The following is a 23,151-nucleotide window of genomic DNA, read 5'->3' on the forward strand; positions in this document are numbered from 1 at the left end:
TAATTGCTTCGGGCTACTGGTTGGAAACATCAACAAATCCAACTTGTTCGTGCCAGTTAATTAATTCCATTCCACTCATTCTTCTTCTATATGCTTTCATACTATATAGCAGTATCATCAAAGCAAGATGAGTCAATCAGGTCCACCAGCAGACGCCAAGCAAGCCCAAGCAGCAGCTCTGCAGGAGCTCGAAGCTGCCCAGAAAAAGAAACGAGCCATTGACACCAACCTGGTAGGTGCATCAACATTCCTTATAAATAACAGGAGAGGGGTTATGATGCTGACGTGCGCGGTACAGGCCAATTTGGAGCACTCGATATACGCGTTCGAGGGGAGTTACTTGGATGAGACTGCAGCTTCTGGGGGCAATATCATCAAAGTAAGTGAATAACCCTACAATGTATTGTACCCTGTGACTGGCGCTGATGGTGGACGGATGTGATGGATAGGGATTCGACAATTACCTCAAACCACCTCCTTCGAATGTTAATAAGAAGAAGATAGAGGTGACAGAGGCGGATCGACTGTTCAGTACGAGTAGTGGGACTTATCAGCAGGTGCGTCATGCCCCATTCTTTAATATAGAAGAAATGGAACGAGGTGTTTACGAAAAGTAGTAATCCACCCTATCAACCTACAATAACCCTCTCTCTCATGAACACATACACACCCCTTGAAATCGGATCCTGGGATATTACGCCTTACACCTCTCACCCGCACACCTACCCACTCTCAGAGCCTCGCTGCGAAGAAACAGCAGGATCAATCTTTGGAATAGACTATACCTCCACTACTCATACTGAACCCCTTCTCGATTCTTTGTAACATCATATCTGTTGTACCTAGCTTCCTAGCATTGCATTTCGAGCATGTATACAATACAAACCATCACCACGAACCCATACATTTGTTCCTTCTTCTGCTATTATTCTCCGTTCAAAATGGTGTTACCGGTATGCTCGATCTGCTACGTGAGATGGCGAACATGACCTGATACACAACTCTGCCTTCACCGATCTAGCAACTCCTCAGCAGATTGACTAATCTCGAAGGTAGAGATCTGCCGCTATTGATGGGAAATGTATCATAATGTATCATACAGGATTGAAAGACAATGCATCAAATTGTACATACATGACTAACGACGTTATTCTTCATTTCCAAATCAGTCAAACTAACAATATTCAATTTCTCCTCATCTTTATCGCCATTTCAAAACAAGTGGACAATGCCATTCATCTTCGCTGAGCCTCTTGATCAGGAATGACATCATACCCCGCCCTAGTTTGAGCACCAGCAGCAGGCACATCGCTCGTCTCTTCGAGTTGTGGTTCATGAGGTAAGTGGATACTTGGGGGAGGGGGGAAGATGATGGGTTTGACCAAACCGTTAAATACGAAGGTCCCGTAACTTATGGATCCTCAGTATCAGCTGAATTCCCATTTCCAACACACATATCAAATAGAGGACTCACACTAGCATTGCAAATCCACCAACTTGTAATAACGAGAATGGCCACACGAGCTGTTCCCACCCTAATCCCAGACTCACCACCCATATACCCAATGTTCTACAGGTATCGACGGTACTTCTGGTGGTAGCGCTAACCCTGTGAGTAACGCTGAGACCGAAGAAATTGAACGCGCCAATACTGAACATGATGGCGAAGCATGATCCGTACACCGTCGGGGTAGATATGATCTGGTGCCATCCTCTTGGAATATCGAAATATGGTGATTTCTTCCTCAAGAACAAGTGGAGGAAAGGCATCCCGATGAGCGTAGTGGTAAGGCCGAAGAACCCTTCCAAGGTGACTGCAGCGAGAGGTTCGACCTTGTAATGCGACATGATCTTTTCTTCCACGACGTATTGACTTGCCGTGAAGATCTGAGCGAAGAGGATGAGGAGCACGCCCAGAGCTACTCGCGCGGGATCATCGTCTGGTCTATTGGCTAGAGTCACGATGAGGTCGACAGGGTCGGATAGATGTTTCTTGACTAGACTTCCTGAGAGACCGACCAGACATACTCCCATAGTAACGATTATGAGGGCAGCCCATTGATAGAGCCATAGATGTCGTCGGAGGAAGATGACCGAGAGGACTCCTACCCAGAGAACTAGGGCGCCTCGGGACATCTGATATATCGATACGGGAGTTAAGATGAGACCGACATTCATGAGTGTCGTTCCGCAGACTACGAACGAGTATAGATGTCAGCCTGGTCAAGATAGCAGTGCGACTAGGTTTTGGAGCTCACTATCGAAGAAAGCGGGGAACCACATCCAGCAGACCCTCCATCCAGTCAACAGCTTATCTTCTGAGATCGATGCAATGAGCGGTTGACTCTCGTCTTCTTCCTCTTCTTCGTCTAATGCGGTATAAGCGGTCGATCGTTGACCTAAAGGCAGTCGAGCCAAGATCCGGGTGAACATCGACGCTTCGGGCGGTGCGATCACCTTGTCGGATTTGTTTCGGTAGGTGAGTAGGAGTGGGATGAAACAGAGGAATTCTCCCGCGAACATACTGCGATTTAACTGGATCAGTGATCGGCCTTATTCATTATAACAGACGCAGACTCACTTGAGAGTTTGCCATACCTTGCCAATGAATCAGCTTAGCCTCGCTCAGATACATTATGACAAGACTCACAGGTTGTTCGAAATCCAGTCGAGGGCCAGGGGCATCAGGTCCGCAATTCTCCACACATTCCATATCTTGGTACTTCGATCTACGGAACGAGTCCAGTCAGCACGAGTTCGGTCGTGGAGATACTCAACTTACAATAAACTGTTGGCACATCCCGTGAGGAACATGCCTACCACCAAGGTGGTGACTCCCATCTTTGATGACATGGTGGGGGGTGAGCAATGGGGTAGTGGTTCGTAATGAATATGCAGTGTCTTATGAAAGAGGAAGAGTGAAAGGTGTAGATGTGTCAACTGAATTGAATCGAGTACGCAGAGAGTAGTTACTCGTACCCATGACATATACGTGTCATACACCCGGTGCGGACATAGCCGATCAGATGATCTCACTTTCGTACAGTGATGCCGGTGGATCGCACCAAAAGGGTATAGAAGGGGTGCAAAGTGGCTTTTTGGTTGTTTGTACACACCACACTAACAGACAAATTCTGCATGGAGCTGACAAAGGAGTCTATGAAGTATGTCTAGTAGTAGAAACCTATCAAATGGAGATGGAATATACCATGTCCTCATTCAAAACACGACCAGCCAAGCTCATTGATATTTACTTACCGTCTTAGTTGCTCACTCGTTCCGAAAAGATGGACGTGATACAACGGGTTTCAGAGACAAGCACAACGACGAGGACGGAATTTGATGGCGATCAGGCGTTCAAAGCATCATCATCGGGAAAGTTCTCAGAAACAGAGGATGGACCTACCTTGATCGTTCATCCAGTCCAACGCCTCAGTAATTCAAAGCTTTTCATCCTAGGGACCGGACAAGTGTTCTTATGGGGATTGACAGTGGGTCTCATCTTATATCAGGCTCCACACGTACGACGGTATCATTAGCCCATGATTGATTTTATCTAGTCCGCAAGTATACTAGAAACTGCATTTGCATTACCAGTGATAGGCGAGGAATTCCACCTCACTCCAGGAGAAGTCCAGTGGATAGCGGCATCGATGATGCTGACTTGGGTAAGCGCCCTTCCATGAATCCAAACCAGGTTGGAAGCGTGGGGCAAGGGTGGTATGCTCATGAAATCTTTCAAGGGATGTTTCCAACTGATCGCTGGGAGGTTATGTGATATATTCGGGAGGAAGAGGGGATACATGATTGGATGTCTGGGATTGATGGTGACTAATATCATATCGACTTTTATGCCTGTGAGTTTGACCACACATCTTTGTCCATTGTGAGGCTTCAATTCCCTTGATTGAATATTGAGATAACGTATTCTCGTTACAGAACCTAGCGAGTCTTAATGTATTTCGAGCGTTAGCAGGAATAGCAAGTGCTATTGTCCTTCCTGCCTCTGCTGGTATTATCGGATCGTTATACCCTGCTGGGAGGTTGAGGACTTTGGCATTTGCTGCTATTACTTGTGGTGGGTCCTCCATTTACTTTGTCCCACATTGCTCGAAAGCACCGAGTACTCAGATGGGACAAGCTGAGAATTCTTGATCAGGCGGAGCAGCCGGTGCGGCTGGAGGAGAGCTCATCGCGGGGATATTGATCGAGTGGACAAAGTGTGTGTACCTTACTCATTCAACCTCCACAGAGACGAGTTGATCTCGTATGGTTAGATGGACATGGAGACCATGCTTCCTCCTCATCGGCCTCCTGACCATCTACCCTCTCGTCATTGGATACCTCCTCATCCCACTGGATCCACCGTTGACCGCGGACAAAGCGGTGGATTGGTTGGGCGCGTTCGCGATTGGAAGTTCGATCTTCCTTTTGTTGTTAACATTTACTCTGTCCCAAACCCAAAACAGAGGATGGAAGACGCCATGTGAGTTTTACGCACGCATCGTCAGATTCGGTCAAAGGACTAAAGTGATTATCTTATGTAGATCTACCTGCACTGCTTGTGGTTTCCGGCTTACTCTTCGTAGCGTTTGCATGGCGTCAAAGACAACTTTCCAAATCTGCAAGACTTCTAAGTAACAAAAAGCCACCACCTTTAATCCCCCTATCATTAATCACCACGAAGAACAGGAATCTGTTGATCATTTACATCGCTTCAGCAAGTACTTGGGCAATGACGGATGTGAGTTGGCCATCAATCGCAGACTAGAGTTTGGATAGGTGCTGATATTTCATACAACACTAACAGAGTTTTTTCGTATTCGTCTCGTATCTATACTTTGATGTCCTAGACTTATCCCCCTTCCAAGCGGGATTGAAACTCAGCGTTACCTTTTTCAGCGGGACGTTCGCCGCGCTGGTCGTAGCTCTGACGATCACACATATCTCGCCTAGGGTGGTAATGACCTTGGGATGTCTTATATCAGTGTAAGTACATATCCTTTTGGTTCGTCGAACAGACAATATGTAAAAGGGGCGTCACGAGCTGATAGGATGTCACGCGCAAACACCAGGGCGAGTCCCGTGATTTTTGCTGTTCGAGGGTTAGACTGGGCCTATTGGAAAGGTGATTTGTGGGCTTTGCTGGTGATTGCGTATGGGACGGACGCGACCATCGCTGCCGGATCTACTATCATCTCGCAGACTGCTTCTCCGTAAGTGGATCGACGAAAATCGTATAGGCAATCATGATGACTCGCTGATATCGTGCACATGCGATTATCCAGCGAGGATCAAAGTGTTGCTTCGGGTAAATTAACTATCTCTGATGCCTTGTGTTGAACCCAAGTTGATGATATCTCTCATCCAGCGCTCTTCCAAACAAGTTGTAGATTGGGTTTCGCCCTGGGCTTAGCCATATCCACATTAGTCCAGACAAGTGTCGAGAAATCAGCTTTATCCTCATACTCTAATCCAACGGACGATCAGAGAAACCATGCTTTGGTGGAGGGACTGCGGGCTGCTCAATGGTGTAATGCTGGGTATATAGCTTTGGGTCAGTATAAATCCACCAAAATCTCCTAGGAAGTATTGAGCTGACGATCAATGGCGATAGCTGCTGTGCTGGTTGGGTTTGGGATGAAAGGTTGGCAGAGGTTGGATCATCATGAATATGCCAACGAAGGTGAAGATGCTTCTGAGAAGTGATACATGATTGGCCTGCTCGAGAGCTTATGCAATGCTATGCGTGACACTACTGGGGTTTGAAACTCGATGATGAACTTGATCGCCTTGGCATACGCACAATGCTAAGCACCAGCTTGGCTTCTTTCGGAGTAGAGGGAATGAAGCTGATGCGCGACGGAGTAAGATTAACGGAATGATTTCAGGGATACTCGTACAAGATCGAGGGATGACGGCAGGAACAGCACTACTCGACTACATACCGTCCTATTTGACAACATCCAATCTCGAACTACGTTTCCATCCATCTCATACTCGTATAACTCCTTCATCCATCAATTGTTAGATATCATCATAGTCTCCTGTATCATAGCTTATCTGTACTCACTCTCTATCGGCAATGTCAACTTCACCAGCACCCAAAGCGGATCTGGTCGAACAGTTAAAGGAATTGGGCATATCGGAGAGATCGGCCCGTTATGCACTGATTGTATGTTTGTGGTTTCGAAGATACATCCATCCATCTGTGTCAGACTAGAGTCTAGGAGAATAATACACTGATACTGGTATGGGACGTGCTTGCTGGTGTAGAAAACGAATAACGATATACATAAGGCTGCTAACTATGGTGAGTGGATGTTTTGCGTTTCCTATCATGGTGTCGCGGGTCGAGAAATGGTGTCGAAGGTCGTCGATGTCTGGTTGTGCATTACAGACGATATCATGTCTGAGCACTTTGATGTTGTTGTTATCCTGATCATCATTCGGATGGACGTCGTCACCGTTGTTTCCACCTTATCTCTATGTCGCTTGCGCCCTGTTTGATCAGGAATCATACTTTACGTTTAAGAGGGTCCTTTGATGAATGGGTCTGGGTCTAGCTCAACGTCTGTGCTATATTCCCTCTCTATCATTTTTTTTGTACTGCACAAAGGATAATCCCCCATCATGCCATCCACAAACGTTTATATTTCCTCTTCCATTCCTCTATTTTGCCTTTCATCTGTCATTTCATTATTTCATTCTCATCATGGTTGAATGATTGGACAATGGTATCAGTCCATATCTAAACGCCAAGAATTACTCGTGCTGACTTTCCAACGTTACTCCTTCTCATCCTACCCTCTTTTCTTTGGCGTATCCACCTGCTGCTCGACTACAAACACTCCTCTCATCGATTACAACCATACACACCACCTTTCTATCGACTTCTCATCACATCTCAACTTGGACTCATCACATCAATCACACCCGACATGGCACCACTCAACCGATCATACTCCTTGCCCGTCTCGTTATCCAACCCCGTATCGCGTCTCAAAGCATTAAGCGGAGCTGCGGGAAGAGACGAGGTAAGCTTTATCTCTGCTCTCAATGCTAATCCTTTGCCACCCATGCTGACAAGTTGGTATCTTACAGGTAAGCGAAAAGAACCGTCGTGATCATGTGAAATCCCCTTTATCCACCCCTCCTCTCGCTGCTGTGATTGAACGCACAGCATCCCCTTCCACTTTCCAAAGACCTTCCCCCGAGAGTAGCTTCTCAGATCTAGCTCCTTCGGAAGAAGGATCGCGAGACTCTCCCTCCAAACAATCCCCTGTCATTGTCCCACACAAACGATGGAGTCTGTCAAATAGGATAAAGAAGACTCTGTCGATTGACCTGTCCCCCAAGAACAGTAAAGACGGGCTGGGGTTGGAGGGGATCGAGTCTGCTCCGCTGGAGGAAGAGAGAGGTAGAAGAAGGTTTCGAAAGTCAAAGAGCGTGAAGATAAAGGAAAAAGGAAAAGAGAAAGAGAAAGAGAAAGAACGTGTGCTAACTGTCCCTGCTCCTAACCAAACCTATCCCCCCGTCACTACTCCCACTCCCGCCAACTCCTCTCTACCTCTCGATAACCAGGCTTCCAACCTTATTCTCGGCGCTATTGATCGAGGGAGACCAGGTCAGATCTCCCCGAGTAGCTCAGCGACAGACCTCAATAAACGATCAAGTGGTGCTTTCGCTGCGTTGGGCTTGAAAGCTGCTTCCATCGGATTAGCTACCCCCTCAAGAGTACCCGAAGACCAAGGTACCGACACTGCTCCTACCAGTACGACCTCAACCCCCAAAGCGTCTTTCCTCCAACCCTCCAAACCCGTTGGAGGGGGATCATCAAGAGGACCAAGGGCGCCCTCCCCGTTCTTCCGAGCTAGGAAGTCTAGAGAACAAGCTAGGGAGAGAGATAAGAGTCCTGAAGTGAAAGCGTTGAAGAAGGACAACTACAGTGCTGAATCTGAAGTGGAACCTGAGACCGAAGCTGAATCAGTTAGCGGTGGTGGACCAAAGAAATACCGACCTCAAGCATCAGCATACGAAGATGATAGTGCATCTGATTCTGCATCTCAATCTGATTCCGAGTCTCATTCGGGAGACAGTGATGAAGATTACGCCGATATCATTGATGAAGATGGAGAAGTCATCTTTGACGAAGAGACAGAGAAGAACACCGAAGCCAACGCGGTTTTCTTCGAAGGTGATGCGGCTGGATTAGGAGGTCGGTCAGCGACTGGTGAAGATGGTGAGAAAGAAGAGGTGGATGATCCCGAAGTACCCTCAATGTCACCTAGAGAGGACGATCAATTGGACTTCTACGGCGAGGAAGTCGAACAAGACCCATTGGGTGAGGGACCCAACGTCGTCGTACCTCCTCAATCATTGTTCCAAACTGCCTCCTTACATCAACCGAAGAGACGCAAATCGCTTAGATCAGGTATCGAACTGGTCACTTCTCGTCCCAGTTTCGCCAGAGATCGATGTACGATCACTCTCACTCATGGTGATCCGGATGGTGCCCTCGAGTTGAGCGGGAAGAGATTGAGGAGATATGTGGTGTTAAGTGATCTAAGTGAGGAGAGTAGATATGCCGTTGAGTGGGCTATTGGTACGGTCGCTAGGGATGGTGATGAGCTGTTTATGATCTCGGTCAAGGAAGACGAGAGTAAGGGTGAGTGATGGAGTACCCGCTACTCTATATTCTGAATTTTTTGGCTAATCACGGTATTATCTTAGTCGACCCCAAGGCTTGGTCGAACTCGGATAGAGCTCAGAAACTTCGTGTGCAGAAGGAGGTGAGTAAACCTTCACCCTCCGAGCCCACCTTGACTGACATTGAGTATCAAATAAAGCGACAAACTACCGCTCTTTTGCTGGTCAAGCAAGTCACAGGATTGTTACAGCGGACTAGACTGAATATCACCGTGACGTGCCAATTCGTACATGCGAAGAATGCAAGGCATATGTTATTAGGTGAGCTGCTTCAAGCGGAGCGTGACCTACTTCAAAGCTGACAAGAGCGATTGATCAGATCTTATCGATTTCCTCGAGCCTACCATGGTCATAGTCGGATCTCGAGGTTTGGGTAAACTTCAAGGGTGAGTGTATACCATACTCAGCCTATAGCTAATTTGTTTCAGTATTTTGCTGGGCTCAACTTCGCACTATCTCGTACAAAAATCGTCTGTGCCCGTCATGGTGAGTTATGCGTTAGTAATGCGTTCACATCAGTCTACTGATAAGTGTATACCCCATAGGTTGCCCGAAGACGTCTCCAAAGACCACTACGAAAGACGAACCCAGCGAATCTCAGACATTCACCTAGAGTCAGCCTCGCCTCGGCAAGTATCGAGAAGACTGCAAGTAGTAAACAGGAAGACGAGGTTATGGATGTTGCCGAGTCTGAGAAAGAGGAAGGGAAGAGTGGTACTGTTGCTGCTAGTGCTAGTGCTGCTGGTGGACCCAATCCCCCTGCGTAGTGTATATAGGGATTGAAGGTGGAGTTGAAAAGGTACTTTGTGATTAGTCTAGTTTCTTTGGTTGTACACATATACATATATAAACATATACGGTTCAGATCACCATTCGGATGCAAATTTATCGATACTGTCACTCCTGGCAAAAACTGACACACACACTTATATGGACAACGATACACCAGGAACGATCTAACGATCTAAGAGAATACACAATCAAAGGAGTTGTGGTTGTATGTTGTGTACCGATAGTCTCAAACGTGTCCTTTCTACATTTGTCTTGTAGCTATCTAATCTTGTTGGCGCCGTCCTTCACTCGAAGGATCGGGTTGAGAGTCCTTTCTTTGCAATATTGGAAGGAACCTTGATGCTCGCGATATTACGCCAACATTGTCGAATGCACTGCATTATTGTGTGTTACTTCCGATCACTTGGTGAAATGGGGTGGGGAGCACTTGATTGGGATGGAGTGAAGGTTCCTTTAATCTTCCTACTTATAGTGGGTGGAGTGACCTGGAGTGCGATCGCATATATTGGCCTGAACTCATTGGATTTGATCCTACATATAATCCTGACTTACAAACGCGAACAAGCGATTTCACCTACTTTACAAAGCAGTGAATCACAGAGTAAGTCAAGAACCGGCAAGATGGCCACTGCGAACGACTGTAATATGAGTATAGCTCTTATACTTAGCACTTCGGTGAGTCAAACCTTCTGGTACTTTCACTGATTGGGTCATTTTTGATACCTCGCCAGGCCCTGGGATTCACGTTACAACATGCATGGAAGTTTGATAGGTGTAGATGCTTGTTCCCCAAGAGGAAAGAGTGGTTTAGGGTGTTACTCACTGTATGCGTGCCCGTCACTCCTTTGGATGGGTATGTAGAGGAGAATGACAAGCTGAGAGATTACGGTTCGGTGGTATAGTGGATGTTGATCGGTTCTACCATGATGATCATAGCTTGGTCAGCAGGGTGGACCAGTGAGTCTTGTTTTGTTTTTCCATCCCCTATAATATTGTTTGGGTCTAACAACAAGATAGTCATAAAGTACGATGTGGGCTGGACCACGATACCTCCCTATGGAGCTATGCCATATCCTCCTGTGTTGTATGAGAAGAAATATGTGGATCTGAACTTACCTTATACGATCATTTTTAACTGTACGTATTGCATCCTTCTCCCTTTTGACCTCTAATCCCACCCTACCTGGCCGCCTTCACTCCTCTGTTGGATCAAACCTGACCCGATCGTGCACAGTGGCATTCTCCATCCAAGCCTCGCTCAACGCCGAAGAAGGTCTCTATTGGTATCATCTCATCCGAGCTGTCCGACAGCCCAAGTCTTCCCGATCATGGTTAACCTCTTCCTTCTTCTACGCTTGGATCATCATCTCCGTAGTTTGCACTGCATGTCAGTCGGGGTTGGGATGGATACACTCAGGGAAATTGGATTTGGACGTTCAGATGGCGAGGATCATGACTGTACATGGGTGTATTGAGTTTGCGTGAGTCGTTAACGAGTTCCGAAGGATCTGGACAAGATGTTGTAGCGATTGGGATTGGAATTGGGCTGGGGACTGACAGTGTGATGGATTCGTGGTAGGGTCGTCTTGTCCTCTTCAGTAGTCATTTGGAAGTTCCCTGATTTCCTTGCGGATGTGGTAAGTTCGTCTTGTCATGCCTTATTTTCTGGATCGATGGAAATCGATTTGCTAATGATTGAATATTATAGAAAGCGTCAGGTGCCGGACCAGACGTTCGATCGAGATTACATTTCTACCATGGCAAGTTGGCGATGAGTCACGATCTATTGATGTGCGGACTGACCATGCATTTATCCTCGCAGAAGCCAATAAGATCCGAAACTTCTTTCGATTCCTATTTGCGACGTGTATGATGATTCTCGGGATCGATGGCTTGACCGACTCTCAGACAATCCATTTTAACAAGTAGGTGGGGTTTCTCCTGTAACGTCTCATATATATATACATAAATATATTTCTGAGCTGAATGAAATCTTGCAATTCCTATCTTTTCTTGTAGTCTTGCATCCGGTAAGCTTCATTTTACCACACCCATACGGACCTCTTCCCGACAGCAGCTGATCAAGTATCCTACTTCCCTAGACCTCCTAACCCATATCATCTTCGGGTCCTTCTTCTTCGTCCTAATCACTTCAACCCTCCTATACCTCCCACGAAGCTGGGTAGCAGACGACCAGCGTTCCCACCAAGTGATGGTCGGCGATCCCAACGCCCAGATGAGGGTTGGTGAGAGTAACAATATAGCCAGTGGGATCGCGTTGATGTCGTTATTGAGAGAAGGTGGTCAATGGGACAATGACGATGATCTGAGAGAGAACAATAGGTTATCCAGGGTGAACGAAGATACCAACAACGGGGCGTTTAGTAATCTTGAGGTACCCGTTCCTGTCGTAGCTGATGAATGGAGGAATAACCTGAACGATCTGAAGAAGAAGGGGAGTTGGGATTCAGAGGGTTCGGAGCTGGGAATGCCAATGGCCGTGAGTGTTGTTAGATCAACAAAAGGGTAGAAGCTGATGGGACCTTGATGCTTGGTAGTTGGATAATTTCACTTCGCCTATTGCTGTACATACTGATGAGTCTGTTTCACCAACAGAGATCAGGATCAGGATTGAACAAGAGGTGACTAGGGATCACGATATAATATAGAAGATAGACGTTAGAATGAGGGGCATCACATGGAGTGGATTCGATTTTGCCGAGATATCTTGCGCTTGATGCTGGGCATTGGCCAGAACGGTATTCAATTCGTAATGAGGTATTAGCAATCGATAGGTGATTGATAAGGTTTTGGGGTAGATGATTAGGATTGATTCTGTAATTGTGTAATGTTATTCGGTTGTTGGGTGATAACCGAGTGATCCAATATGTTTTATGATGATCATTGCGCCATCGATGACCATATATGACCATTATCAATCAACATCCAAGACTCCTTTCTTCTTTCCTTATCTCTTTTCATATTTCCAGATTGCTGATTCAGATAGATTGAACTTGAGAAAAATATATATAGCATTGATACTGTCAACTTGCCAGACCGTGACAAGATCATACAAAACCGACAACAACAGCTTTTGCGGTACCATACCACCATCCTGCTATAATGTCACGACACGATCACTTTTCAACTCGAGCCATCCACATCGGTTCCGAACCCGATCCATCGACTGGAGCGGTCGTACCGAGTCTGAGCGTAGCTACCACATACAAGCAAAACGGTATCAACAAACTTCTCGGTGTAAGTATCTTGTCTTCTTCCCGGCCCTAGCGCTTGATACTGAATCATGTTCTGATCGGTACAGGGCTACGATTACTCTCGATCGGGTAATCCCACCCGTACCGACCTGGAATCGCTCCTTACTTCACTTGAGACCTGCCCTTCCCAGACGATCGCCAATGACGCAAGGCACGATGCCTCTGGTGGCGAGAGTTTGGTGTTCGCCTCTGGATCGGCAGCTACGGCGGCTGTTGCTCATTGGGTGACTTTGTCAGAGAAGGAATGTGGGGCTGGTGGGAGGGATGGCAATGGGCATGGGGGTCATATCTTGGCTGTTAATGATGTTGTGAGTGTGTCTGACACCTTTGTTTAATGCGTCGTTTCACTGTCATTCCAGTTGTGAGCCTGTGCTGAGTTGATGTATTATGATAGTATGGAGGGACAGCCAGATATCTCGCTCGAGCAAGTCGACCCACTGGACTGGATGTGACTTTTTTCAACATGGAGAAAGCCGGTGAGAAGGGGATCAGAGAAGCTATCAGACCAGATACGAAGGTAAGCTGCTCCGTTATTGCCTTCGGTGTTACGCAACAGCTAAACACGAGCGGTACAGTTGATCTGGCTCGAACTACCTACCAACCCACTCCTCCTCGTTCCCCCCGTACGACTCATCTCGAACATCGTCCACTCCCTTCCCTCCGATACTAGACCTTTGATCCTCATCGACTCGACCTTCCTATCGCCATACTACTTCACTCCCTTAATCCCATCCAACGGTGATCCACCTCTAGCAGATATTACCATGTCCTCCCTATCCAAATACTCCTCCGGCCACTCAGATATCATCCTCGGTTCTCTGACCATCTCACCGCTCACCAACAAGGTTCGGCCAAACGTATTAAAAGGATTGAGGTTCCTTCAAAATTCAATGGGCGCTTCACCTTCCCCGAGGGATTGTCACCTCATGATTAGAAGTATCAAGACTTTGTCGGTTAGGATGATCAGGCATGGTATCAACGCTTTAAGGTTATCTCACTGGTTATCCACCAAGACCAAGTTGGTAGAGAGAGTAAGATATCCAGGATTGGAATCTGACGAGGCGTTTGGATATGTTCAGGATCTGATCTCGAAGAATGCCAAGAAAGAATTACAATTTTTAGGTTGGAAGTTCCCTTTCGCCCCTAAATCATATGAAGGATTAGAAGAAGATAGTTTGGAATACACTAGAACATTGGGGATACCATTCGGAGGGATGATCACATTCGCCATCAAAGGTGCTACCGCCGAACAAGCCGAAAAGTTCTGTACGGAGCTGAGGATCCCTATCCTGGCGGAGAGCCTGGGTGGGGTGGAGAGTCTGGTGGAAGTTCCGTATGGGATGACGCATGCTGTGAGTGGTTGTTCTATTTATACTCTGAGATGGCGGTATCGTTGGCATTTGAGCTGATGGTTCATGTGACGAGATAGCACCTCCCGCAAGACACCCTGAAAGAACTCAATATCACTCCGAACCTCATTCGATTCAGCGTGGGGATTGAAGATTATGATGATTTGGTGGAGGATATCGAACAGGCTTTGGAAGTCGCTGTTGGGAAAGGGAAAGTGAACGGTAATGGACATGTCTAATCTCGAGTTGGAACAAGATATAGAAGGGAAGGGTGAACGAACAGATGGCGAATCGTGAGGTATTGTATGTGGAACAGAATAGATTGATAAGACATCCAACAAGTTCATGTTTCTGTGTGTATGTTTAGCTTCGCAGATTTATTGTATATATATCGTCGATGGCGTGATTTCTCAATGTGTGTATAGATAGATCTTTACACTTCTATGTGACATGTATTTTGTGCATATAATAAATGATGTTCTCGTCCATGATGTCGTTGTACACAAGGAAGTATCAATATCATGATATCTATCTCTTATCCACCACCGCAGTATTACTTCTCTTCTTCACTCCCACTCTCACTCGCACTATCCATCTCCACATCCCCCTCCCCCTCGCTACTCTCCTCATCTCCTCTCAGAACAGGTAACTCCCTCTTCTCCACCTCGAAACCCAATTTCCTAAATCCATCTTCAACCTCCCTAGCCTTAGAGGACGAAACAGCCACCGAACCCATAGCTGACTCAGCCTGGAAAAGAGGTAAGAAGTATTTCTCGATGGCGTTCCTGATATCCTCTAATGTAACAGTGGGTAACTTCCTCAAAAACTCTTGGTCGTGGTTCTTGCCTATTCCCTTGAGTACTTCGTTGAGGTATGCTGTAGACGCTGCGTCGAGGAGGGTCTCGGATCGTCGGGCGAAATCGTATGTCATACTTGATCTGCAGCCGTCTACGATATCTTGGTCTAGTTTGATCTATATATCGTAATGAGAGACGACATTAGCCCTGTTACTCGACACAACATGCCCGAACCTTTTGACCTTTAAGGGGAATGGAAATCACTCACACTACCATCTACCAGGCCCCGCATGATCTTCCCAGCAGCTTCATAAGCCAACATAGCATTTGGACTCTACAATCCCACCAAGACCAAGAGTCAGCTCCTCCAGATCTGAACATCGTAAACACAAGTAGCTTACCCTGTATACTGTGAACCCCACCAACCCAGGTTCAGGATACACAGCAACTTCCGCACCATACGCCAACCCACTTCCCCTAATAGATTTCCAGAGATAACTCTCCATAGCGTTCAACACCGACGCGGCTAATCGCAGAGCTGGTAGATCGGAGTTATCGAATCCTGATGGACCCTTGGCGTAATGCATGGAGTAAGATCCTTCGATAGCGGGCATGGGGACGATGATACACTAGCACAAAAGGAGATATCAGCTTTGACTGGACTTACTAGTCTACCGGATACCACAACTTACCTTCTTTGATGGGTTTTTACCAAGTTCGGAAAGGGTTTGACCAGATGTAGAGATTGGGACGAGTGGTTTGGCCTCCTATAAAACACTTGAGTTCACCATCCTATGATTCTCGAGATTGATACTCACCTTGATAGGGAGGAAAGATCGCTCTAATACCGATCTTGGTGCATCCAAGCCCAACACGTCACCTCTGACCGACACCCTTATCTTGCTTGGATCAATCACTGCTTGGCCTCTGTCAGCTGCAATGCATAATAGCGTATAGATATTACTCACAGTGATTTCTCAGCTCCTCCAAAGCTTTGATAACAGTCTCCGGTTCTTTCTCAAGCATCTCAGCAGCCTTGGGTATGAACTCCAGCCTCTTCAGCAATTCGCACATCTGAGAAGACGATTTCGTTTCGTCATAAGCCAATCTGTTCGCCCAGGCAACGGCTACTCCGGCACCATCCCTCTTCTCCTGAGGAAGCTCTTGCAAAAGTCTTGCAACGATTACGGAGAGTCTGCCACGAAAGAATCAGCTCATATGTAGTTATACCCGTGGGACCGCTTGTACATACCGCTCTTTGTCGAAGATGACACCACTCATGAGATCTCTTATCCACGTCACAGCCTCTTCATATCGTTTGGTTTCCACCTTGAAACTGATGCAGAGGGTTTCCGCAAATCCCCCTCGGAACTCAAAGCATGCTTGCTGGTATATCGTCAAGCTGGTGATACATATCTTGATTAGCCCAAGCTCGTGGAAACCACCAGATGCACCATAGACTCACTCATTGAGTTGGTTCACGACCTCTTCATGGGAGAGTTGTGTGCCATCAGCACGTTTGACTCCGAGGCTGAAGATGGAGCTGATCAAGAGGTTGATATATCTGTGTAGATAAATGTCAGCTGCCTCTTCCATCATGGGGCATTTCGGATGACTAACGGAGCGAGATGTGTGGGAAGTCCAAAAGTATCGAACAGAGCAGTCACGATGATGAAGTTGGACTAAAGTAGATGCGTCAGTCATCAGTCCAATCACAGTGATCACAATGGAAATACAAGCTCACTTTGACATGCGAGAAGTGAACTTGGTAAGGTAATTCCACGCCATCTGCATCTACATATCGTTGCACTTCTCCAGAGTCAGCTTTGATGGTCTCCCCTTTTGCGTTGTTGATGGCGGTCTCCACGGGTACCCAACTGATACCGGCAGGCTAGAGAGACAGATGTTTTAGCATTCCTCAGTATACACCCTGATCAGAATGTTGACTCACATCGGTAATGGGGAAAGAGGATATCATCTCAGGTGGCGGAGGCACATCGCTCTGTTTCTTGGCATCCTCCACCTTTCTTTCTAGTTCCTTGAGTTTCTCCTCGCCCAACTCTGCTTTTCGCTTTTCCACTCGCTCCTTCTCATCCTTCTCGATCTTCTCTGATAAAGCTGCAGAAGGTTTACCGATAACAGTGATGGATGGAGCTGCGACATACCATCTTTACATGGTATCAGTCAGCTTGCCAACAGAGCGGGGGTGCCGGGAAGTGAAACTTACTTGTCGAGAAGGGAGATCCAATCTTCCGCTTTCCAAGACTCAAGCACTTCATAATCCTTCAAATCGGAGAAAGCGATGGGCAAATCTTTACCATTCTTTTCACCATACAAGAAGTCTGGTGAGTGGCAATCAGCACGTGTTCATTTGATCTTGAAGTAGGACACGACTCACCTCCAATCACAACTTCCGACAAGACATCAGATGCCCTACTTTCCATATAATCTAGCAACTTCCTCTTATCTCTCCGTATAATCCTCCCCATTCTTTCCATATCTACACCCTCTTCTTTCACAATCTTCTCCAATTTAGCTTTCAGACCATCTCCAATACTTTGTAAATGCTTAGCAGGAACATCCGCAAGATCAATCTGAAGTTCGTTGTGATTGACCCTATCGGACGACATGAAGCTTATATCCGTACAAAGCGGTTTCGAAATCTCGATAAATTCTTTTGACAATGGTGAAGTAGCTGTTGAAGTTAGGTAATTACCCAAGAGCTTGAGTGCGGTATTTGTGAAGTAGTCTGTGGGCGATGGGCCAAGATACGTCAAGATGACTTCTCCAACGGATTCATCCTCCTCCATAAATTCTACTACCTTCGTCACTGATTCTGGTATACTAAGCCTGTGCGATGTGGTGGTTTCTACAAAAGGTCTTTGCCAGTCTTCTGGCGGTGTGATGGTGGGTTGGTTCTGGCGTTGTTCTATGATTAATGGGTCGACTTGCTCGTTCAAAACTTTGAATAGCTCGGGGATGGGGACGGCACCGTCGATTACGAGGCAAAGCTATGTTTCTGGGTCAGCTACGTTGCCGCGGGGTATCAATCATGCTGCAGCTTACATTGTAGGGCTGATAGTATTTTCCGTGGTAATCTCGGACTGCTCATCTCATCAGTTTATGTATGTCGGCTTTATCGTCGGTGGACTCACTTTGCTGGGCGGTCAATACTCGTAATTTGTGCAATAGACCACCTGTCTCACTTCTATAAGCTGATGTAGGGGGATACAACGTTCGCTGAATCCTATGCGGGGTGATGAATTAGTACAGATCTCTATGATGTGGGGATACGGCCATAACTCACTCTAAAGCCATCAAATCGTAAGAGGTATTTTCCCTTCCCTGCATCTCACTGTACACCACACCTGAATCTTCCCCAGCACCATTGATGTGATACACCTCGGTAACAAAACCTGCATCATCTATGGTCGGATGTAAGATATGATCGACAAAGACAGGTAACATCTTCAAGAAACCTTCACTGCCGGCAGTAGCGATCGTATAAGCCGTATGATCATTCGCTGTCCAAGCGTTGGTACCATTACTTCCTGCCCTATTAGCCAAAGAGTCCAAAACACCTTTATAAGGGTACTTCTTCGATCCCAAGAATATCAGATGTTCTAGTGTATGAGGTCTACCTGTATCGTCAAATATTTCGGAAGCAATAGCGAAGTAACCGTTTGTGACTGGTGCTTGATGACTTCCTAACACCACTGTTAAACCGGTTTTCTCACTTCGCCATTTTGATATGGTGATTGGAGCGTATTCGATGGGGAAGGATTGAAGGAGTTTGAACGAGCCGTAGTCTCTGGCGGGGACTGACGAGTCGGTAGAAGCCATTCTGAATGACTGTCTTGAGGATGAAGGGAGGTTGGAAAGGATTGATCGAGAAGTATTGATATTGGAACGTGAGGGTCGGATTGAGTGACTGGCTCGAGGGAGTATACAACCTGGCAGTCTGAGTCTGATCATATGCCCTTGCCCCTTTGTCGTCAGGATGGATGATCGATACGACGGTTTAGGACATTGAGTGGATGAAGGATGAATGACCATCTATCTGGTTTGACATTTGACAGGAATTCAACCTTTGTCATAACCGCGGGGATTTAGTTACTCTCCCACGGTGATGTACAGTGATGTCCATGTGTGTCCGCCTATTTAACCGATGTTGAATGTTGAATACGGAGATGATAGTGTCAACTCCGTGGATGCAGTTGACTGGACTCGTCTCAACCCCTCGATCGTTATTTTGGTAATGACGAAATCGAGAATCCGAGATGGGATGGAACATTTGTTGACAAGATTCTTATTGATTTCATTGTGAATCCTTCACCTTATCCATTTAACATACACATCACATAGTACAACACACAAATGAGCGCATCAAGACCAAAGAGCAAGAAGATTATCCCAAGGGCTCAGCCATCAACCCATCCAAAATTTACACCCAAAGCCACCAAAGCTGGCCCCGTACATAAGACTCCACCAAATAGGACGAGGCGGCATGTCCCTCCTTCACCGAGTGCAGAGGTCAGATCATTGATGGAGAAGGGAAAGGGTAAAGGTATGTAGATAAATGTCTACTTCAGATGTACGATTGCTGATTATCGTTTCTGTGCTTAGCGAAAGAAACGTCCGCCCCGTTATCTGTCTACTCGGTGTCATCCGAGGACGAGAACGAAGATGATGATTTCGAGGAAGTACCAATACCTTCCGCAGCTGGACCATCATCGCCTTATCCCGTCACGCCTACCACGAACGGACATATCACTGCAGGAACCACGCCCGGTACTGCTACCACTGCTCCAAGTATAGATTACGATTTAGAGGGATATGATCGGGATAGTGACGACGAGAGTGGTGAGGGTGAAGATGATGGAGTGATTCACCTTGAGATAGGAGGCGAGACGGCCGAGGAGAAAGCAAAGAGAATAGCACTGGCCATGAGAAAGTGAGTTGTTGCACTGCGGCTGCTGGTTTATAGCTGACCGTTAATGGCAGGAAACCGATGACTTCGAAAGATCGAGCAATACGCTTAGAGATACACAAGATGCATGTAATATCGCTTTTAGCAAGTGCACAGATCAGGAATAGATGGTGTAATAATACTCTTCTCAAGGTGAGTACGAGATGATAGCTATTTGGACGTTTCAGCTCCCGCTCATTCTCTATAATGGTAGGCACGGCTCTTATCCCTGCTTCCTCATCCATTACAAACCGCTTTCAACATCCCTCCATCCCGTTTTCCTGATCGAGCTCAACGATCTCGCCTGTTCTTTGATGCCCTACAAGACCTGGTCACTTGGTGGTCACAGTCCTTCTTCGACATTTCAGATCCAACGTTGGGCCTACGTACTCGACCATGGGACGAGATACAGGAGATTATAGACCCACTACCGAAGTTGACCAGAGCCGATCTCACACCAGGACACTATTTATCGACCTCGAGAGAAAAGGTCAAAGAACGGGAAGAAGCTCTGGAAAAGATGTCAATCGGTGCAGGGGCTGAGAAGCTGAGGTCAGTGAATAGTATGATGAAGAAAGCTTTGCAGCAGGAAGGGTCTAGGGATATATCTGCCCAGCTATTCGTCGCTTTATCTAGAGCTTGTGGGCTAGGTGCTAGATTGGTGACATCTCTACAGCCTGTACCATGGCGTGCGGAGAAGGTGACGGCGAAGAAGAAGCCTGTCGGAGCTGGACGGGGTGGACGCTCGATGGCTAGTAGACAGGGTATGGGACCTACCACCGACGAAGATGAGGATGAAGAAGACGAGTTTGAGGAAGTACCTATACCTGGTGGAGATGAACCGAAAGAAAGGAAGAATAATATCAGAGCGGCTGGTACACGGAGATTACAGGATCCCACCGATTTATACAGGCTAAGACAGCCGAAACCTGCTCCTCAGACTGTCGGAAGACCATCTAAACCAAAAAGCAAGCTTAAGCAGGGTAAGTCACCACAACGAGCGAGCCTGCGTGATAAAGCTGATAGATCCCTCTCATAGACCTATCTGAACAACCACCTGTGTTCTGGGCAGAAATCTTCAGTCGTTCAGATCAGAGATGGATACCTGTGGATCCGGTGCAAGGGATTATACGGAAGAAAACGCATTATGAGCCAACATCAGACAGCGGACCTATCAGGATGGTATATGTGGTAGCGTATGAAGAAGGTCAGTGTTCTTTTGCTGACTTCCGGGATCCTCTCGGCTGACCTTGATGAATAGACGGATTTGCTCGGGATGTCACTCTACGATATACCAAAAACTTTGGTGCCAAGATTAGCAAACTTCGTGTACCTGCCAGAAAGGATGAACAGGAATGGTGGGAATCAACAATGGGTTTCTTGACTAGGCCTTATCGTTTGGTGAGCTTTGACGATCGTCCACAAATTATAAACGAAAGCTAATCTGAATCGTAGAACCGAGATGAGCTTGAAGATGCAGAACTGGAGACTAGTCAGATATCAGAGGGCATGCCAATGCATATGAGCGGATTCAAGGATCATCCTATGTGGGTCTACACTACTCTTCCATGACGGCCAGGGTGCTGATAAAACAACCAGATATGTTCTCGAGCGTCATCTAAAGCGAGAAGAGATCATCCAACCGAAAACTCAAGTCGGCAAATTCAGGGGAGAAGCAGTATACCGACGAGCGAATGTGGTAGCTTGTAAGACAGCGGAAACGTGGATGAGGGTTGGCAGAAGGGTGAAAGACAAGCAGGAACCTCTCAAATGGGTGAAGCAGCGTGCGGTCACCCTACAGAAGCGACGTGCGCAGGAACTGGCTGTGCAGGAAACGGGAGAAGCTATTCAGCAAGGTCTTTATGCAGAGTATCAGACGGAATTCTACATACCACCGCCTATCAAGGACGTGAGTGAACCTCATACAAACTGTTCTAGCGGAGCTTACGTCGAGGTACGTCATAGGGAGTTATACCGCAAAACTCGTTTGGTAATATCGATCTTTATGCTCCGACCATGTTACCTGCTGGTGCGGTACATCTCCCATGTAAGTGTTTGTCCTTGGATGGTTAGCTGTTATGCATCATTTACTGACTTCGGCTTCAGACAAGGGCATTGCAAAGGTCGCTAAGAATCTTGGAATAAGCTATGCTGAGGCATGCGTGAGTGCTATAGAACTGGCATTGGGGGAGAAGTCACTAACATCATACGCGTAGACTGGCTTCGAGTTCAAGAAACAACGTGCTATACCCGTTATCAGTGGTATAGTAGTGGCTAAGGAGAATGAGGAAATGGTCATGGATGTGAGCTGAGCTGAAACAATGCAAAACTAGCACAAGCTGATGATATATATTAGGCATACGCCGAATCTGCCGCTGCTGCCGAAGAGAAAGAACGGATGAAAAAGGAAGAGAAGGCATTGAAGCGATGGGCAAAACTTATCAACGGCTTGAGAGTACGGTTGAGATTACAAGCAGAGTATGGTACGGGTAAACAGGTGAGCTGAACCTGTCTTTTGCCGATTGCACGAAAGCTAACATCCTCATATAGCTTGATGAATCATCCGCTCTCAATCCATTGGCCGATCCGTCGACTGGTCCGACGGAAGCACAATCCAAAACTAAGAAATCCGCTGCTTCGGTCCTCGCTGCTGCGCATCAGCAAGGTACCGCCAGCTGGACCGACAAGGTCAGAGAGAGGTCACCAAGTCCCAAGAGCGAAAGTGAGGAGGAGATGGAGGCAGTCGAGGTCCAGCCTGTAGCGGAAACCACTCAACCTGCTATCATCCCTGGAGAAGAGGAGGTAATGGTAGACAAGGACGAAGATGTCAAGCCGATCGCAGTAGAATCCGATTCTGATACCGAAGCTGTGGAGGTACCGCCTTCATCTGGCCGAACCACCCGAATCACACTTAGATTGAATGGCAATACTACCAATGCACAACCTGCTAGGCGAGCTTCGGCCAGATCAACGCGAAAGAGAAAAGCGCAAGAATCGGAAGATGGATCGCAGTTGACCGAAGAAGAGGATGCAGAGGACGCCAAGCCAAAGAGGGCTGCTCGGGGAAAAGGGAGAGCATCTACCACACCCGCGAAGAGGACAAGAAAGACGGCGGTTGCACCACCACCTACGGAAGGAGTTACGAGGAGTTTGAGAAGTAGGAAACCTAAATCTGCCGAGCAGGAGCGGGAGGAGGAAGAGAAGAGGAGAAGAATGAGGGAAGCGCTGGGGGAGGATAGTGAGGTTGATATGGAATAGGG

The 23,151-nt window shown here is 47.0% G+C and overlaps 8 protein-coding genes across 8 annotated transcripts; 6 read left to right on the forward strand and 2 right to left on the reverse strand.

Moving 5' to 3' along the window:
• Positions 1-127: 127 nt before the first annotated feature.
• On the forward strand, positions 128-778 carry I302_106984 (uncharacterized protein; the record flags this gene model as incomplete). The annotated part of the gene is made up of 4 exons (XM_019192366.2): positions 128-232; positions 299-379; positions 450-557; positions 737-778. 4 exons carry the CDS (start codon positions 128-130, stop codon positions 776-778), a joined length of 336 nt encoding a protein of 111 aa, XP_019045363.2.
• Positions 779-1,235: 457 nt separating this feature from the next.
• Positions 1,236-2,853, reverse strand: I302_106985 (uncharacterized protein; the record flags this gene model as incomplete). The annotated part of the gene is made up of 6 exons (XM_065870383.1): positions 1,236-1,410; positions 1,475-2,195; positions 2,259-2,524; positions 2,582-2,598; positions 2,651-2,729; positions 2,783-2,853. 6 exons carry the CDS (start codon positions 2,851-2,853, stop codon positions 1,236-1,238), a joined length of 1,329 nt encoding a protein of 442 aa, XP_065726455.1.
• Positions 2,854-3,287: 434 nt separating this feature from the next.
• Positions 3,288-5,709, forward strand: I302_106986 (uncharacterized protein; the record flags this gene model as incomplete). Its single annotated transcript, XM_019192364.1, has 12 exons — positions 3,288-3,491; positions 3,561-3,668; positions 3,744-3,857; positions 3,940-4,078; positions 4,160-4,220; positions 4,278-4,486; positions 4,548-4,744; positions 4,811-4,989; positions 5,076-5,216; positions 5,289-5,311; positions 5,372-5,557; positions 5,618-5,709. 12 exons carry the CDS (start codon positions 3,288-3,290, stop codon positions 5,707-5,709), a joined length of 1,653 nt encoding a protein of 550 aa, XP_019045361.1.
• Positions 5,710-6,941: 1,232 nt separating this feature from the next.
• On the forward strand, positions 6,942-9,476 carry I302_106987 (uncharacterized protein; the record flags this gene model as incomplete). Its single annotated transcript, XM_019192363.1, has 7 exons — positions 6,942-7,037; positions 7,105-8,668; positions 8,734-8,792; positions 8,850-8,970; positions 9,029-9,095; positions 9,138-9,195; positions 9,255-9,476. The coding sequence occupies 7 exons, from the start codon at positions 6,942-6,944 to the stop codon at positions 9,474-9,476; spliced, it is 2,187 nt and encodes a 728-aa protein (XP_019045360.1).
• Positions 9,477-10,122: 646 nt separating this feature from the next.
• Positions 10,123-12,170, forward strand: I302_106988 (uncharacterized protein; the record flags this gene model as incomplete). Its single annotated transcript, XM_065870384.1, has 10 exons — positions 10,123-10,176; positions 10,233-10,325; positions 10,404-10,458; positions 10,519-10,638; positions 10,736-10,982; positions 11,081-11,138; positions 11,210-11,261; positions 11,324-11,426; positions 11,521-12,001; positions 12,060-12,170. The coding sequence occupies 10 exons, from the start codon at positions 10,123-10,125 to the stop codon at positions 12,168-12,170; spliced, it is 1,374 nt and encodes a 457-aa protein (XP_065726456.1).
• Positions 12,171-12,624: 454 nt separating this feature from the next.
• I302_106989 (uncharacterized protein) lies at positions 12,625-14,364 on the forward strand (the record flags this gene model as incomplete). The annotated part of the gene is made up of 5 exons (XM_065870385.1): positions 12,625-12,759; positions 12,824-13,084; positions 13,171-13,293; positions 13,352-14,128; positions 14,206-14,364. 5 exons carry the CDS (start codon positions 12,625-12,627, stop codon positions 14,362-14,364), a joined length of 1,455 nt encoding a protein of 484 aa, XP_065726457.1.
• Positions 14,365-14,678: 314 nt separating this feature from the next.
• I302_106990 (uncharacterized protein) lies at positions 14,679-18,765 on the reverse strand (the record flags this gene model as incomplete). Its single annotated transcript, XM_065870386.1, has 16 exons — positions 14,679-15,098; positions 15,191-15,256; positions 15,324-15,551; positions 15,615-15,689; positions 15,741-15,838; positions 15,891-16,117; positions 16,175-16,324; positions 16,388-16,486; positions 16,543-16,604; positions 16,667-16,813; positions 16,874-17,090; positions 17,150-17,264; positions 17,321-17,933; positions 17,989-18,026; positions 18,078-18,169; positions 18,230-18,765. 16 exons carry the CDS (start codon positions 18,763-18,765, stop codon positions 14,679-14,681), a joined length of 3,183 nt encoding a protein of 1,060 aa, XP_065726458.1.
• A 534-nt stretch (positions 18,766-19,299) lies between these two features.
• I302_106991 (uncharacterized protein) lies at positions 19,300-23,149 on the forward strand (the record flags this gene model as incomplete). The annotated part of the gene is made up of 13 exons (XM_019192359.1): positions 19,300-19,489; positions 19,549-19,876; positions 19,927-20,044; positions 20,106-20,874; positions 20,931-21,098; positions 21,153-21,292; positions 21,347-21,438; positions 21,491-21,800; positions 21,857-21,938; positions 21,998-22,053; positions 22,108-22,194; positions 22,248-22,388; positions 22,442-23,149. The coding sequence occupies 13 exons, from the start codon at positions 19,300-19,302 to the stop codon at positions 23,147-23,149; spliced, it is 3,189 nt and encodes a 1,062-aa protein (XP_019045356.1).
• Positions 23,150-23,151: the final 2 nt, after the last annotated feature.

This window comes from Kwoniella bestiolae, chromosome 5, assembly GCF_000512585.2.
Source record: "Kwoniella bestiolae CBS 10118 chromosome 5, complete sequence".
In the NCBI taxonomy this organism is placed as follows: Eukaryota; Fungi; Basidiomycota; class Tremellomycetes; order Tremellales; family Cryptococcaceae; genus Kwoniella; species Kwoniella bestiolae.